General features: G+C 52.0%; 1 protein-coding gene across 4 annotated transcripts in view; it reads left to right on the forward strand.

Annotated features, from left to right (window-relative positions):
- Positions 1-15473, forward strand: part of LOC147610123 (phosphoglucan phosphatase LSF1, chloroplastic) — a 104557-nt gene that overhangs the window by 21556 nt on the left and 67528 nt on the right. For all 4 annotated transcript variants that reach the window (XM_086786778.1, XM_086786781.1, XM_086786777.1 and 1 more), the window contains exons 3-4: positions 2539-3025; positions 3148-3219. In XM_086786778.1, the coding sequence (XP_086642904.1) occupies positions 2539-3025; positions 3148-3219 (559 nt within the window). The remainder of the gene's footprint in view (positions 1-2538; positions 3026-3147; positions 3220-15473) is intronic.

Genomic DNA, 15473 nt, shown 5'->3' on the forward strand with positions numbered 1-15473 from the left:
TGCTCTTACTGATTAATAGTTTTATTGGCTAACATTACAATTACAAGTGCATAGGTGAAAAGCAGGCCTATTTTAATTGATGCAGGCATATATTGGGTCAACAAAACTTTTTTTGCACTTACAGTAGAGTGAAGGAGAGATTGATGCTTTGTACAGATTTTCCATGTACAAGTCTTGCAGCTGACATGAGACCTGTAGCCAGGCTTGCAGCTGACATGAGACCTGTAGCCAGGTTTATGACTTACTGGAATGGTCTATCCTACAGTAAATAGACGTGTACAGCTGTGTAAACAGGCATGTTATACACCATACTAGCAGGTACAGACTTTCTGGGGTTGACGTGCTCCCACACGTTGGACAAATTCCCACAGTACGGATTGTTTTATGTAACGTAATTCGTATGGCCAGGCTGCTAGGAAAGCTCTAATGGCTGTCTCTTTCTATTTTTTTCTTCCCCAGAAAAGTATCCAAATCTAGAATGATGTGAAAGTCTAAAAGAAGAGTGCGAAATCTCTTTTCTAGGAGCAAATTCACACATGTAGGGGTGGGGTGGGAAGAGCCACATGGGGGCTTGTAGTGCCAAGTGATCCCATCCGTGCCTCCAGACAGAAAGGGACCAGGGCTTCAGATGTGCACAAAACCTGTCCTCTGTTTCTTAGTACATGAAATACTTCATTTCTTTCAGTGTGGCCCTTTTTTAAAGAACCGTGAGCCTTGATTGTGCATCTCTGAAGTGCACATTGAGGGGCTTTTCCTTTGCGCCATCTTTCTTGATTCGCCAAGCTCTTGGGCACATTTATTCCCATAGTTTCTGTGATTATCTTCATTGCTGTATTTATTGGCAAGGTCTCATCTTTTGTGCCCATAAATCATAGGTTTAGGGCTTTTGCTTTTTCTTAATCTTTCCTTGTAAGAGTGTCTTGCGTGACCTTGGCTGTTGTGTGCTTGGCACAATGAGCAAGTGAAAGCATGGGGTAATTTGGGGTCTTATATAGACGACCTTGTAATAGTTCAAGTTGGGAAAATTCATGACCAGTAATATTTCTCGTGACTTGCTTATGGTGTTGGTGGCCTTTTGGCACAGTTTAGAATCATGTAGGCCCCCAAAATGACCCCACAAATGGTAGTGAAGTTGTGTCCAAGGAAGCACTTTTCAAGTCAAGAGGATGCCCTTGTGTTGAACATCAATCTATCTGGCAGTGAGCCAAAGTTCAAACCTTCAACAAAGCCATTGCAAGCCATTTGGTCTTTAATGATCCCACTACATGTCCAAACTTTGATGTCAGAGTCCGGGCTGGTCAAACATTGCTTCTCGCTGTGTAAGGGGCCCTTATGAATTCCCACGCTCGACATCAAGTGTGGTAAAAAAACAAGAGCATGCATGCATATATCACATGACACACACAGAGACACACAGAGACACACAGGCATATATCACATGACATACACAGAGACACATGTATGTAATCACGCTTGTATGCACTCATATGTTACTTTGGGGTTGATTCATACATAGGTCCTTGGATTCAAAATTCGTTTAGGTGATTTCAACTGATTTTGAGTTATCTAAGTGAAGCATAAATAGGCAAAGCTCCTTGCCAGGTCTCAATGTTCATTAGCTCTTGTTTGTGAAAGGGTTGATGACGAGGTAGGCTATGAGGGTCTGATTGTAGACTAGTCAGAATCTCCTTTGATTCAAATTTTTTGACTTTTGAACTCTTTGACAAGTGGAGTCTCATAGTCTTTCTCAGGCATGTTGGCCTAGTTGTATATGATGAGATTGAAGTATAAGTGGCAATGCACCTTGGTTGTTTTGCTTGTGATTCCTTTGCACGAGGATACAACAAACTATAGTAGAGTGTGTACTTACAATCAGAACTTACAGTAGAAACATGTCTTTGGAAGTGAAATCAAGTCTACAGTCTATATGATTTTGATACTTGTTCGTAAGGCATAACCCCTGGTGATGGTTGCCCATATTCTTTGTGTTGAGTACAATTTTATGATTTTATTTCTCCGCATGAATCTATGTTACCTGTCCACATGTATGCACTTGGAAACAAGGAACTAGCATTCTTGATAGCGCTTAACCAAATAAGCTGGGTGAGCACTCAGTCAGGGTTCATTACTTTTAAATTTTCTAATACTGTCAAGGTGTAAACCAATAACACCATTATCCTCATTCGGTGAAGGGTCCAGTAGTGGAATGTCCCTGGGATGCAGATAGATGCTGTTTTGGGAGTATTTTGGAGCAAAGATTTGATGGTATATTATTGTAATCTTAAGCTCATAGAACATAGGGTGGATTAGGTCATTCTCGGAACAAGATCAACAACTGATATATGTATATGCTCTATAGAATACACACTCGTCTATTCATAATTTCAAAATCTTTAAAAAATTTAATGCCAACTGACTTGAAAATATCTTCAGAATAGTAGACCAATCTAAGGGCTAGAATCTAAACACTGTTCCAATTGGTACCTGATAATGACAAAGATTAGAGGCAAGTCATTGATTTTATATTTTTCTAAACAGGCACGCAATCAAAAAGCGGAGTGGTTCAGTCAGTTTGGTTCTTGAACGACCTGCTTCCCCAGCTCGTATTCATCCTCTTCTGGGTCATGGAGAAGGTTCCTTCAACTGCGGTAGGGTTGCTTTTGCTACATGGACTGGAGAGTACCTGACTATGGATAGAGAAATGTTTGGGATTGATCCCAAGAATGAGGGAAAAGTAGGCTTTTTGGTGTTTTCTTCTTGGTTTTTAAGATCAAAAGGTTTGAAGGCTCTTGCAAAAGCTAGAGCTATGGCAAAACAAGAGAATGGACAACTTGAAGGTACAGGTAATGGCCATGGTGGAAAGGCACTTTCCAACGAAGTTGTTACTTATTTTAGTGATGAAGAAATGGATGGTGATGTTGAATGGACTCATGGTGACTTCTCCCTAGAGGACTACACCGTCGCATTGAAACGAGCTGAACAGGATCTGTGCTATAATCACTCCCTTGGAATGCAATTCACCAAGGTGAATCTTTGAATGTGGCTAATTTTTTTGTTTGCCCCAGGAATTGTAGTTTGAACCAACAATTTTTCGGATGCTGTATCTACAGGTTTGAAGCTGTGTACTAATTCAATTCGGTCCTACAGATAACAGGAGATATATTTGTGGGGTCATGCTTACAAACGGTAGCTGACGTTCAGACTCTTGCAAAAGATTCGGTGAGTTGGTACCTCTGTAGATATTTATGCTGCATATATTCATATCGTTTATTAGATATCAGCATGATTGCCCTACGAACTAAAGCACTTGAGTATTTGATGTTTCTTTTTTTGGAGACATACTTAGACATATAATCTATATCTTCCTTGAATGTATGCATGCCAGCTTCTAGGAAATTATACGGCCCTTATGTAAAAGTTCTTCACCTCCAGAAGATGTCTTTGATAGTGCAGAGAATTAATGCGCTACAATGTGAATTTTTGGTGTTAAGGTCTAGAAAGGTTGCTAGGTTGGCAAAGAGGCAGGATAAATCCACCACTTTTTTTTTTTTTTGGGAAAAACGATCCTTCTATTAGTTAATGAGAAAACGCCATAAGGCTACAAAGCTCACCTCACAAGGAGGGATAAAAAACACACAGTGAACACCTGAGCTCCACCCCCGTGGCTGGCCGCTCTCTGGGGGGGGGGCTACCTAGTAGTACATGTGGGAGGTGAGAAGAGCCAAACTGGAGGCCTATAGTGCCAAGTGACATCCTCGCCCCTCGCGATGAGGAAAGGGCCAGGCTGCCAAGTGCGGAGGAAAGCCTTGCGGCGACCTCTCATGCGATCCGAGTCGCCCTGAAGTTTCCCCCAGTGTCCTCTCAAGGTGTGAATGATGTCCACCCAGAGGGCCTGTATGACCTCCGCCGGTGAAGTCGCCTGGCAGTCAATGGCCTCCCTGCATCGGGCTCTCCATATGTGCCAAGCCGTCATGTTGCTGATCATCTCCCATCTGTGCCCGTCCCCCTCCTGGGAGACTGCCGAAGAGAAGTCTGGCGTCGGAACCACCGCCATCGCCCTGTCAGAGACCTGGATGGTCGCACTGCCAGGGACGTCCTCATATCCAAGGGCCAGGCCGCTGTCCGTGGCCCAAGCCACCGCACCCCACGTCACCATCATCTCACTTAGCGAGCCTGCAAAGACCATCCTGAGAGCGCGCTGCCAGACCTGCTGTGCCTGTGGGCAATCCCATAAGCAATGCCGCTGCGACTCCTGTGCATGGCCGCACCGAGGGCAGGACGCTGGGTGTCTGCCAAAAGCTAGCCAGGCCCCCACAGCCAGTCCTCTATGCGCTGTAAGTCAGAGAAAAAGCGTCACCTTCCGGGGCCGGAAGCTGGCCCAAAGGCACTGCCAGAAGTCCCTAAGAAAGGCAGGGGAGAGCCCCTGTCGCCGCCAATGCTCGGCCGCCGCCGGGGTGCCCGCTATCCTGTGCCTCTGAATCCGCCGCCCCAGCCTCGCTGTGTACTAAAAAAAGGGGATGCCTGGGCTGGTAGGGGCCGAGTAGGGATCTCGCCAAAACCACTCACCTGGATCCCACTGAAGGCGAATAAGAGGCCTGCTGTCCCAAGCCCATAATCTCCAAGAATAGTCCTCCCCTATCGAGGCCGGTGAGGGGTCTACATGCCACTGTCTCTGATGAAAGCCGACCACCCGCACCCTCTGAAAAATACAACCCTGGAGCTCATCCAAATCTAGTCGTGTCCTCTGAAGCTGGCCACCCTCTCCCACCTCGAAAGTGAGTGGGGCGACTCTCTCTGCTGTGCCGCAGACCGCTAGAAGGATCTCATGCCGAGTAAAGACGCCCATCCACTGTGGAGGTGGAACTCCCGGGGGATGGCCGCCTCAATGTCCTGTCTCATCAACTCTCTGCCCCTCATCCCGCTGAGTCTCCTCTCCTGAGCCTCTAGAGGCAGCTGTTGAAAACATATCCAGTCGTCTAGGGACTGGGCTGGGCCGGAGCTCAACGGGCCCCATGACACGTGAGACCGCGATCCAACCATATGACCATTGGGAAGTCGGATCAAGGGGTTCCAGATCAATGGCTGCCTCAGGCGCTCCTCATCGGTGCCCGGGGGAGTCTGGAAGAGTGACGGCCTCAGATGCGCCCAGGCCCTCAGAAGGCTAGCTGCAAAACGCTCCTCGAAGCCAAGGCCAACTCCTCTGGATCGCTGCTCTGTAAAGATCCACCTGATGCTGGGGGTCTAGGGGCCGCTAAGAGAAGGAGTGCGGCTGAGAATCCTAGAAACAAGAAACTCCTTCCACGGCTCAGCGCCTCGTAGGAGGCCACGAACCACCAACTTGCCAAGCAAAGCTCGGCTTTGGCAAATAGGATCAACAATGCCCAGGCCGCCTCTCTCCCTCGGCTGAGTGATCACAGCCCATGCCACCTTGGCCCTGGCGGGCCGCCCATCGCCACCGGACCAAAGAAAGTTCCTGATGAGCCTCTGCACCTGGCCAATGCACGCCCGAGAGAAGGCCCAGCAAGAAGTGATGTACCACATGGTAGCAAGCAGAACCTGGTTGGCCACAACCACTCGGCCAGCCAGAGATAAACGAGCGGTACTCCAATACAGAAGCTTCTTCCGAATGCTCAGAAGAAGGGGGGCTATCTGCTGCTCCGGAGATATGTCAATGCCCACATAGCATCCCAAATAGCGCATTGTAGTGCCGGGGGGCAGCCACTGAAAACCATCAACTGGCCTCCAAGTCGGGGGGGGCATAGAAGCGACCCCCACAACCCACACGACTTGTGCCAGTTGATCAAAGCGCCCGAAGCTCTGCAAAACCTGTCCATGGCTGAGGCGAAGCGGCGGAGGTTCTCCTCTCCTCCCTGAAGATAGACAGCAGTGTCATCCGCAAACTCCGAGTCTAGGAGCTCCTCCGAGGTGCGGATGGGGAGCTGGAGGCCCCGCAAACCTGTATCCTGTGCCGTCAAAAAAGTGCTCATGGCCTCCGCCACAAAAAGAAAAAGAAAGGGCGCCAAGGGGCACCCCTGCCGCACCGAGCGCGAGAGCTGGAACCTCTCTCCGCGCACGCCCTGTATCAGCACCTGGCTATGAGCCGATGTGTAGAGTGCAGAGACCCCACGGATCCATTGAGGGGGGAAGCCCATCCTCTCCATAGTGCCTTCCAAGAAGGCCCAGTCCACCCGATCATATGCCTTCTCGAAGTCGAGAAGGAGCACTGCCAGATCCTCCTGCCGAAATCTAGCCAAAGCCGTAGCCTCCCAGAAAGAGAAGATGTTATCCAGGATGCTCCTATCCTGGATGAAGCCTGTCTGCGTGGAGTGGATGATGTCCGGAAGGTGAGGCTGAAGCCGCCTGCTGATCGCCTTAGCTAGGACCTTGTAGGCCGTGCCTAGCAAGGTGATCGGTCTCCACTGTCTAATCTCCAGTCTGTCTCCTCCCTCTTTGGGGATCAAGTGAATCAACCCCTCTGCCATGCTGTCCGGCATGTCTCCCGACTCCATAATCTCCTGGAATGCCAATCTGAAACCCCTATGTAAGAGACCCCAGTACCTCTGGAAGAAAGCCACTGAGAGACCGTCCTCTCCTGGGCATTTGCCCCGAGGAAGTGCCTGAAGAGCCTCCTCCAGTTCCGTATCCGAGAAGGGGGAGAGAAGGGAGTGCTGCAAATGGGCCGGCACAACCGGTCTTGTGAAGCTCCAGACTGCCTCTCGAGCCTCTCTCACCCTGTCATCTGCTGGCTCAGCAGAGAGCAGATCCCTGTAAAAATTTGTGGCTATCGCCCGAACCCTGGGGGGGATCCACCACAACCTGGCCATCAGCCTGCCGAAGACGCCTGAGACCCTCTCGTCTGAAGCGAGGCCCTGTCGCCTCAAAGAAATCTCGAGTCACTCTGTCTCCAGCCTGTGTCCAAAAAGAAGCCCGAGCATGGAATCGGAACTCCACCCTCCTCTCCTCGATGGATCTGATCTCTGTGCGAGCTGACTCCATCTGCTCTGAGATCGAAGGGCTCGTAGGATCCCTCTCCTGGAGTCTCTGAAGGGACGCTAGACTCCTCCGCAGGCTCCTCTCCTGCTCTCTGAAGGCCTCCAGACGGTCCAGGGCAGCCTGTCTGAGCATCCTACTGATCTCCTGCAAGCCCCTGGCAAGATCGCTGGCTGCCGATCCTCTCCTGAATTGCAGCTCCTGCCAGACCTGCTCAACTCTGGTCGCAATCTCGGGCTCCTCTATGAGACAATCTGGAATCCGGACGCTCTGGCCTCGCTCTCCTCTCGTAGGGTCCTCGATCTGGAGAAGCACTGGAAAGTGGTCTGAAAACGAGGAGCCTGCAAGTATGCCCACAGTGCCACCTCTATCACACGCCCACTCATCAATGTAAAACCTGTCGATGCGGGAAAGGTTAACTCCTGTGGCCGGTCTATCCGAGCGCGAGAAAGATAAACTCCCCTGCAACCTGCCAAACTCCGAGAGAGTCCACGGATCCTGGCCTCTCACCTGCAGCACTAGTTCCTCCCAGGCAGCGAGCTCCGGCCCATGAATGGTCTCCTGGCTGCCCCCCATCCTGTCCTTTGCATCCTCCAGCATGTTGCAATCCCCCCCTAGGCACCAATGGTCTGCCATGGGGAGGGACTGCCTAATGGTGCTCCAGAACTCGGCTCTCCGGGTCGCCCCATTAGGGGCGTAGAAGTTGAGGAAGCCAATGCGGTCTTCCCCAACCCGAAGGATGATCCACTGCGCTCGACCCTGGACCAGAGTGCCAGAATCCACAACCTCGGATAGAAGCTGCTCGCTGACTGAGATGCATACTTCACCCTGGTTCCCCTGGGAGCCATATGCCGGTGACCAAAAAGTGTGACTCCTACCTGGCAAGATCTTCCCGCAGGTGCGGGTACGCCCGGCAGAAAGGTGGTGTTCCTGGATGAAAAGGATATCTATGGGTCCTCCAACGAGAGCCCTCTGGATCTCCTGGCGAAGTCTGCCCCGACCAATGTAGCAGCGATGTCCACCGAGACCCTGGATGTTCCATGAGAGGATCCTCATGGATGAGCTATGGCAAGTGAAGCAGCCGCCACTGGCTCACCCCTCTCAGCCGGCCCGGATGATCTGCCCTCCACTCTGTGAGTCTTGGGCGCCGGCTTGGAGGGAGAATAGTCACTATCTGTCCGGGTGCGGAGTCTCTCCAAAAAAAGGGTGACCTGTCTCTGTGTCCAGCCCCACTCCGCCTTCGCCCTGTCCAGGGCCTACGCGTGAGACCAATCCTCTGCATATATGTATCTAAAGGTAGGCTGCACCCTCGGGGCGGCATGGAGGAGAATCAGTAGCACCGCCTCAACTGAGGTGTGGACCGGATCCGCCCGCCAATCTCCTATACCAAACAAGCTCATGCGGGCTGAGTGTAATCGGGTCTGCAATAGGTCCGTGAGCCCCAAGTCACTGAAGTGGTGAGAAAACTCTAGTATTTGATCACGCAAAACTTCCTCTACAGAGTTGCAATCCCATGCTGTGTCTGGGGCAACACTAAGAGGAAAGGAGAAGGCCACCATGCTGCTTACCACTGAAGGAGAACGAGAGGGATGGCACACCACGGAAACTCGCAAGGGCGCGACCAGTGTCTCGAACGGGCCAGCATCCAGCTGGAGGCACCTGAAAAAACCGTAATCCACTGGGAGCCCCATCACTCGCGGGGGCCCCCCAGGGGAGGCTGGAGAGAACTCTGTGTGGCGGGCGAAGCTAGGATCGCCATCTCCACCGGCCCGGAGTGGCGGTGGAACAGCCGCTGGACTGAACTCTGGCCTACCCAGCTGCGCTGCCCGGGGGCAGTGGGTGGTCTGGAGAAGTATCCTGGAGAGGCCGAGGGAGGGATGGGGGCTCGCGGAGAGGAGGGGGGAGAGCGAGGAGAGGATGGAGAGGCATCTGCCAGAGGATAGGTGTCAGGGGGGGCCGCCGGGGGAGGCGGGAGGGGGGGGGCTGGGGGGGGGGAGGGGGGGGTGGAAGGAGTGCTCTCCGGGTGAGGGGAAGAGGAGCCGGGGGTCGCAGAGTGCGGCCCGGGATCCTCAGGAATCTGCTCCATGGAGGGGGCGGGGCCCCCCGCGGGGGGAGGCGGGAGCGGGGTCTCCACGTGGGGGGCTCCACCGGCGGCCTCAACGGGCACTGAGTCTGAATCCTCGTCCATCGGGGTGGGACTTGCTGGCCGCCTATCCCTGACTGGAGCATAAGTGCGGGTAGGCGTCTGGACGCCAGCCGGAGTCGCCTGTCCGCCAGCCTGTGCTGCCTGCTGGCGTCTGCGACGGTCCCTGCGGGCCGGGCGTTTCCGCCGGCGAACCTCCTGCCATCCGCCAGCCTCTTGGGTCTGCGCGGCCTCCTCCGCCGGGGCCTGCTCGTCAGATGACGGCGCCTGCTGAGACGAGCCAGGGATGTCCGGTCTCTGAGGTGGATGGCCACCCCTTGGGCCTCCTGCTGGGGGTCCAGAGGCGGCAGAGCGTGAAGGATGAACCCCCTTGCGGGGACAGGCGCGTGCGAGATGGCCCATCTCCCGACAGGTGTAGCACTGGCCGGGGAGGCCCGAATACTCCACGCGCTGTATCAGTTGTCCTCCAGGAAGACAAGAGAGGAGGATCGTCTTCGGGAGGGACTCCGGTGACGGAACCACAACACGAATGGTCGGGAGTCCTGCTGCCCGAGCTATCACTGAAGCCGCTGTCTGAGGCGTCTCCACCACCTGCCCGAACGCCTTGCCAATGGATGACAAGAGGGGCAAGTACTCCCTACGGAGTCCAGGAAAGCAGATAGTGATGGGAAAACCTGTCGCGCCTGCTAGCGGGTCAGAAGCGGGGTTGAAACCGTGAGTCCATCGCGCCAGGAACGCCCGGGATGAGCGGAGGGCAATGGGGCTCCGAGCCAGCACCATCTGAGCTGCCTGGGGGGACTCGAAATCCACCTGGTAGTAGCCACGTCCCAAAAAATCGACGCTGACGATCTTGGCAGGCACGCCAACGAGGCTGCCTTGCAGAAGGTCGCGAAGCTCTCTCCGCATCGGATGGCTACCCACTATCTTGCAGACCAAGGAGGAGGCCTCAAGAGCGGATACTGTGGAAACAAACAGCTGATGATCTGCAGCTGTGAACTCGAGACGGAGACCGGAATCGGCAGGGGTAGTCGGAGCGGCTTCCATGGAGTCCTCCAGAGGGAAAAGGCCAGAAACCGGGGTCACCAACGGGAGGGACACAGCCCTACGAGGAAACGGAGAGGCGGAAGGTTAGAGGATAGCGGGGGCGGGGCGGGGGGGGAGGGGGGAGCTGAGGTGGGGGATAGCGGTGGGGGGAGGGGCGAGACGGAGGGGGAGGGAGAGGGAGAAGGCGGGGGGGAAGAGGCGCGCAGCGGAGGAGAAGGCGGGGGGGGGGGAGAGATGGCGGGGGGAGGAAGAGATGGCGGGGGAAGGAAGCGAAGGCGTGGGGGGAAGGAAGAGATGGCGGGGGAAGGAAGAGAAGGCGTGGGGGGAAGAGATGGCGGGGGAAGGAAGCGAGGAAGGAGGCGGGGGGGGAGAAATGGCGGGGGAGGAAACGAGGAAGGAGGCGGGGAGGAGAAATGGCGGGGGGGGGAGAGAAGGCGGGGGAGGATGCGAGGAAGGAGGCGGGGGAGCGAAGGCGGGGGAGAGATGGCGAGGAAGGGTGCGAGGAAGGAGGCGGGGGAGAGGACGGAGGGAGAAGGTGGGGGACAGGCGGGGGGAGAGGGGGGCGCGACGGCGAGAAGCAGCGGGAGGGGGAGAGGCGGAGCTCGCAGGAGCAGATCGTAGTGTCCTTTAGGCTTGCTTTTCAAAATCCACCACTTAACACCCCCCCCCCCCCCCCCCCCCCCCCCCCCCCCCCCCCCCCCCCCCCCCCTTCTCCCATGTCCCTCCTCCCGTTCGCTGCACGTGAGTTAAAACAAGAAAGAAACACTTGGCAAGTCCAGATTACAACCTTAGTGTCAAAAGTTGCTGCCCTCCTGCTGGACAATACAGGGCCATGACCCCGCCAAGACTCCTGGTGCAAAGAATAACAAATCACCTCTCCTGTATGCCCCTAGAGCTGCGCTGGATGTGCTTTTATTGGCTGTGGAGAGAGTAGATGGGTGTCCACATGGCTCATTGTTGGAGGTTGAGAGCTCTCCAAATTTGCTATGCTGCAATGCTGCTGATCGTCTGCCATATAGAGTTAGGGTTGTTGTCGAGAGCCAAGGGCTAGCAGGAACCTGTTATTCACCAAGGCTGCGGACTGCATCCGAGTGCTGTTGTTCCCCATGCCCAGTAGCATTGGTGGACATAGGGCATGCCTGTACCCATCTTGACGGCCTTCTGGAAATGCCTAGGAGCAGTTTGTGGCCTGGCAAGGTCTCCTGCTTTGATGGATTATAGGTTATTATAGAGGTTGCTGTGTGGACTTGGCTGGCCACCATGGGCCGCTGTCCCTGTCTGGCAGCTAGGGACTCTTAGCACCACTGCATACGGGACTGCCCGGCTATGCAGTAGATCTGGCATTGGTGTGTTCTAGTACAAAAGCCTCTTGTGGATGAAGAGGGAATAGTTTGGTTCGAAGTGAGGCAGATGCTGATGTGTTAGGCAAGAAAGCAGACTGGAAACCCCATCCCCTTCTCCCATCCTAGAGGTAGGAGGGGGTGTACTTCTCACCCAAAAACTGTCAGAGTATACACAGGCGGAAGCATAGACAAGGAATAGAGAGAGAGAGAAAAGGAGAGAGCGCAATTGTTGACAAGATCACCTTTATTAAGCAAGGGGCTTTTACAATGGCAATAGCCAGCAAATAGGCAGCACAATGTGCAGGGATTGGATGGAGAACAAGTGATGAGGGAGGCCAGAAGCTGGCCAACTGGCCCACGACCCATAAATCATGTGAAAAATACATAAAAGCCAAATAAAATGCGCAGTTCCCAAAACACTGAGATGCACAATATTCTAACAAAGACCACAGGATTTGTTCGAATTGATCTTCACCTGTGAGGCCAAGCAAAAAACCTCCATGGCTGCTCGCAAATATCTTAAAGTTCCCCCCTTTTCTTGTGAGGTAGGCTGCGGTGGAATATGAGTCATGACATTGACACGAATATGTTTGGTATTTGTATTCATTGCACTTCTTGTCATTCGAAGTCTGGCATTCATTGCTTGTGAAGCTTGTAACTTAGGAAATCCTTGTTCGAGGGGTCATCTCCATTGTCCTGGGTGCTTCCCCGCTGTTTCTGCACTAGCACCTCTGGAGGACCTCCCCGGGCCTAGAAAATTTTCCTATATTTTTCTGGATTTTTTTCCATATTTTTGGCACCTTTTTCTGGCATGTTCCACATTATGCTCCAGTCGGCCTGTGTTATGCTGGCTGATTGGGCTCTTCAGGTGCTATATAAGAATGGCCTTTGGCCTCATTTTTAATAACTTATTATTACCTTTTTCTGGGATCTTGGCTGCACCTACGGCGTGCCTCGTGCTGCCGACTCCAGCTTTGTAACCACCTTTTGGTGAATATGATTTCCTAAAGTCTTGTGCATCCTTTATTTGTGAAGATCCATTTTCTTTCATTGTTTGGCACTTTGTCATGGTATCAGAGTGGGTTTAGGATTGAGGATTTGCTGGATAGCACCTATATCTGTTTCTTTCCAGAGGAGGCGAGCTGTGTTTTCTTCTGGAGAGCTGCCTCTAGTTGATACTCCCTCTAGTTGCAGAAAGTCCCTGTCCCGGACTAACTAGAACGTCAGGTTCTAGTTGCCACTCCCACCCAACCTTCATCGCGCATCGGGAGGGACTCCCATCTTCACCCCTCTAATTTCACCTTAGCTTATGCTTTGGCTAGTGGTGGTTGGTTTTTTGGTGTGTTCTCATCTAGAGGGACGTTTTTGCTGAATTAACAGCCTCTTCTACCCTGTTTTTTTTTCCCACCCTTCCCCTCCCTCTTGCTCTTGCACCCTTTCTCTCTTTCCAGCTTCTTCATATCTGAAGGCTACGTTCTTTGACGCTTTAGAGAAGGAGTTTTTAACATTGAGGATGGCTTCAAACATAGTCATGATTCCACAGTTGGAGAAAGAGTCCAAGCTCATTGGCTCCAACTATCCCCAATGGAAGGATGCCATCTTTAACCTGCTGGTGGGCCTTGATCTTTGGTGGTTTGGCGATGGTACTACTGCAAAGCCCGACCCTGCAAGTAGCTCACCACAGACTATTAATTCTTGGACCGGCATGGATCTTCGGGCATTGTACACAGTCATATCCTACAACTTGAACGAGCCATATTTATCAGAATTTTCCGGTATGGATAAAGCTGCCCAAACCTCTAAGGAATTATGGATGCACTTGCAACCTGTTTTCAGAGGAACACTTATAGCCGCAAGCTTCATTTAAAAGCCCAACTCACTGAGCTGAAGATTACCGAGACGGACGATGTCATGGCCAAAGTGCAAGAACTCAAGAAGATCCGTCAACAACAAGCCATCTTGGGTGTCCGAATTCCTGATGATGACTTTGTCATTGAGTTACTGGGCAAACTTCCTCCATCTTATTAATCCTTTAAGGATACCATTGCCTTTCGCCGTGTTCTTCACCCAGTGGATGTGGTGATTGGCATGCTTTAGGACAGGCTCGATCTCATGAAGATCTCTGACTCTTCTCCTATTGGGTCAGCTTTTTCAGCCAAAGGGAATCCCAAGTGGCAACCCAAAGGAGGTAATAAAAACGGCAGCAAATCCAAGGAGTCATCAAGGTTGGTTCTCTTTGGCCCGATTGCTTCAAGAAGAAGAGAGACGAGGAGAACAAGTCAAAATAGAAGGACTCCGATCTAAATCCAAAGACAAAGATGTGGCCTTTGTTCTAGTCGAAGAATGCACCTCATCCACTGAAGAGTGGACTACTACCTCTCTCGAGGACTAGATTGTGGATTCCGGGGCTACTTCCCACATGACTCACAACAAGGATATCTTGGAGGACTCTCTCACTCTGTCTCTATGTAGGTCTGACCTCGAACAGTCATCCTGTTGATACACCGATTATGGGTAATATTCCTCTAGTTACTCTCTCGGGGAGGCCCCAGTGCCCTTATATTCCAAAGTTATCCAAAAACTTACTTTTCGTCTCTAACATAGCCCAGAAAAGCTATGGCTTATACTTTGATGATTAGGTTTTGGAGATCATTCACAGAGATTCTCACGATATTATTGCTCGAGGCATTCAAGAGGGTGGTCTTTACAAGTTACCAGTTTTCAGGAGGAACCTAGTTTTGATCATTCTCATCTTTTCCAACTTCTAGCCTCTCATCAAGCTCTACTTACAGAAGAGGATACTACTCTTTGGCATGCCCGTTATGGGCAACGGCTTTTCATTGGATCTTCTTGTCTCCCCACCCCCATGGTGGAAGGCTTGCGTCGACTACCTCGGATGTCTGGCATCTGCTTAGCTTTCAAGGCAAGCAACATTGGAATTCATTTCCACAGGAGGTCTCTTTCAGGGCTTCCACTGCTCTTCAGCTTGTCCATATGGATTTGAGTGGACCTATGACTATGGTCACACCTGCAGGAGCCATATTTTTTTTCTTATTGGTGGATGATTTTTCCAGGAAGGTGTGGGTCTTTTTCTTGTCCCATAAATCACATACACTTACAAAGTTCAAAGAATGGGTTGCTATGGTGGAGGCCGACACTAGCTTTAAAGTTGTCAAAGTGCGCTTTGACAATGGTGGTGAGTTTACTTCTCTAGCATTCATTGACTTTTGTACTTTTCACAGCATACAGAGACAGTTTTCTACTCCCTGCACTCCTTAGCAAAACGGGGTAGTAAAACGGAAGAACAGGACCGTGGTTGAGATGGCTTGATCTCTTCTTTCTCATTCTCAGCTTCCTCAAAAGTTTTGGGCTGAAGCAGTTAACATTGCTGTGTACATCATCAACTGTTCCCCTACAAAGGTGGTCGATGGGAAGACTCCAGAGGAGATGCATCCCGGGAAAAAGTCATCAGTTTCTCATTTCATGTTTTTGGATGTGGTGCTCATGTTCATGTTCCAGATTCTCATCGGATGAAGTTTGATCCCAAATCCACCAAAATGATCTCTGTTGGCTACAACGAACACTCCAAAGCCTTCCCGCTTTTTTTTTCCTGAGAAAAAGATTCTTTCAATTAGTTAAAGAAAAATAGCCACAAAGGGCTAGATACAACCAAAAAGGGCTAAATACAAACTCCCCTCATTTAAGGGTGGGAATCAAATGATCATAAGGGGAAGAGACGGTTCTCCTCCGGCTGGCCACTCTGTAAGGAGAAGGCTATCTCGTAAGGGGGGGGGGAGGGAGGGGGGCGGGGAAGCAACCACATAGGTGGTCTGGAATGCCAAATCACCGCCTCTATCTGCGAGGAAAGGGCATGGCCTCCAAAGTCTCAAGAAAGCTTCCCGCCGCTTCCGCATGCGGTCAGGACCTCCCTGTAACTCCCCCCACTGACGTGG

The sequence above is a fragment of the Cibotium barometz genome, chromosome 50 (assembly GCF_041138505.1).
Source record: "Cibotium barometz isolate CiBa-2024 chromosome 50, ASM4113850v1, whole genome shotgun sequence".
NCBI lineage: Eukaryota > Viridiplantae > Streptophyta > Polypodiopsida > Cyatheales > Cibotiaceae > Cibotium > Cibotium barometz.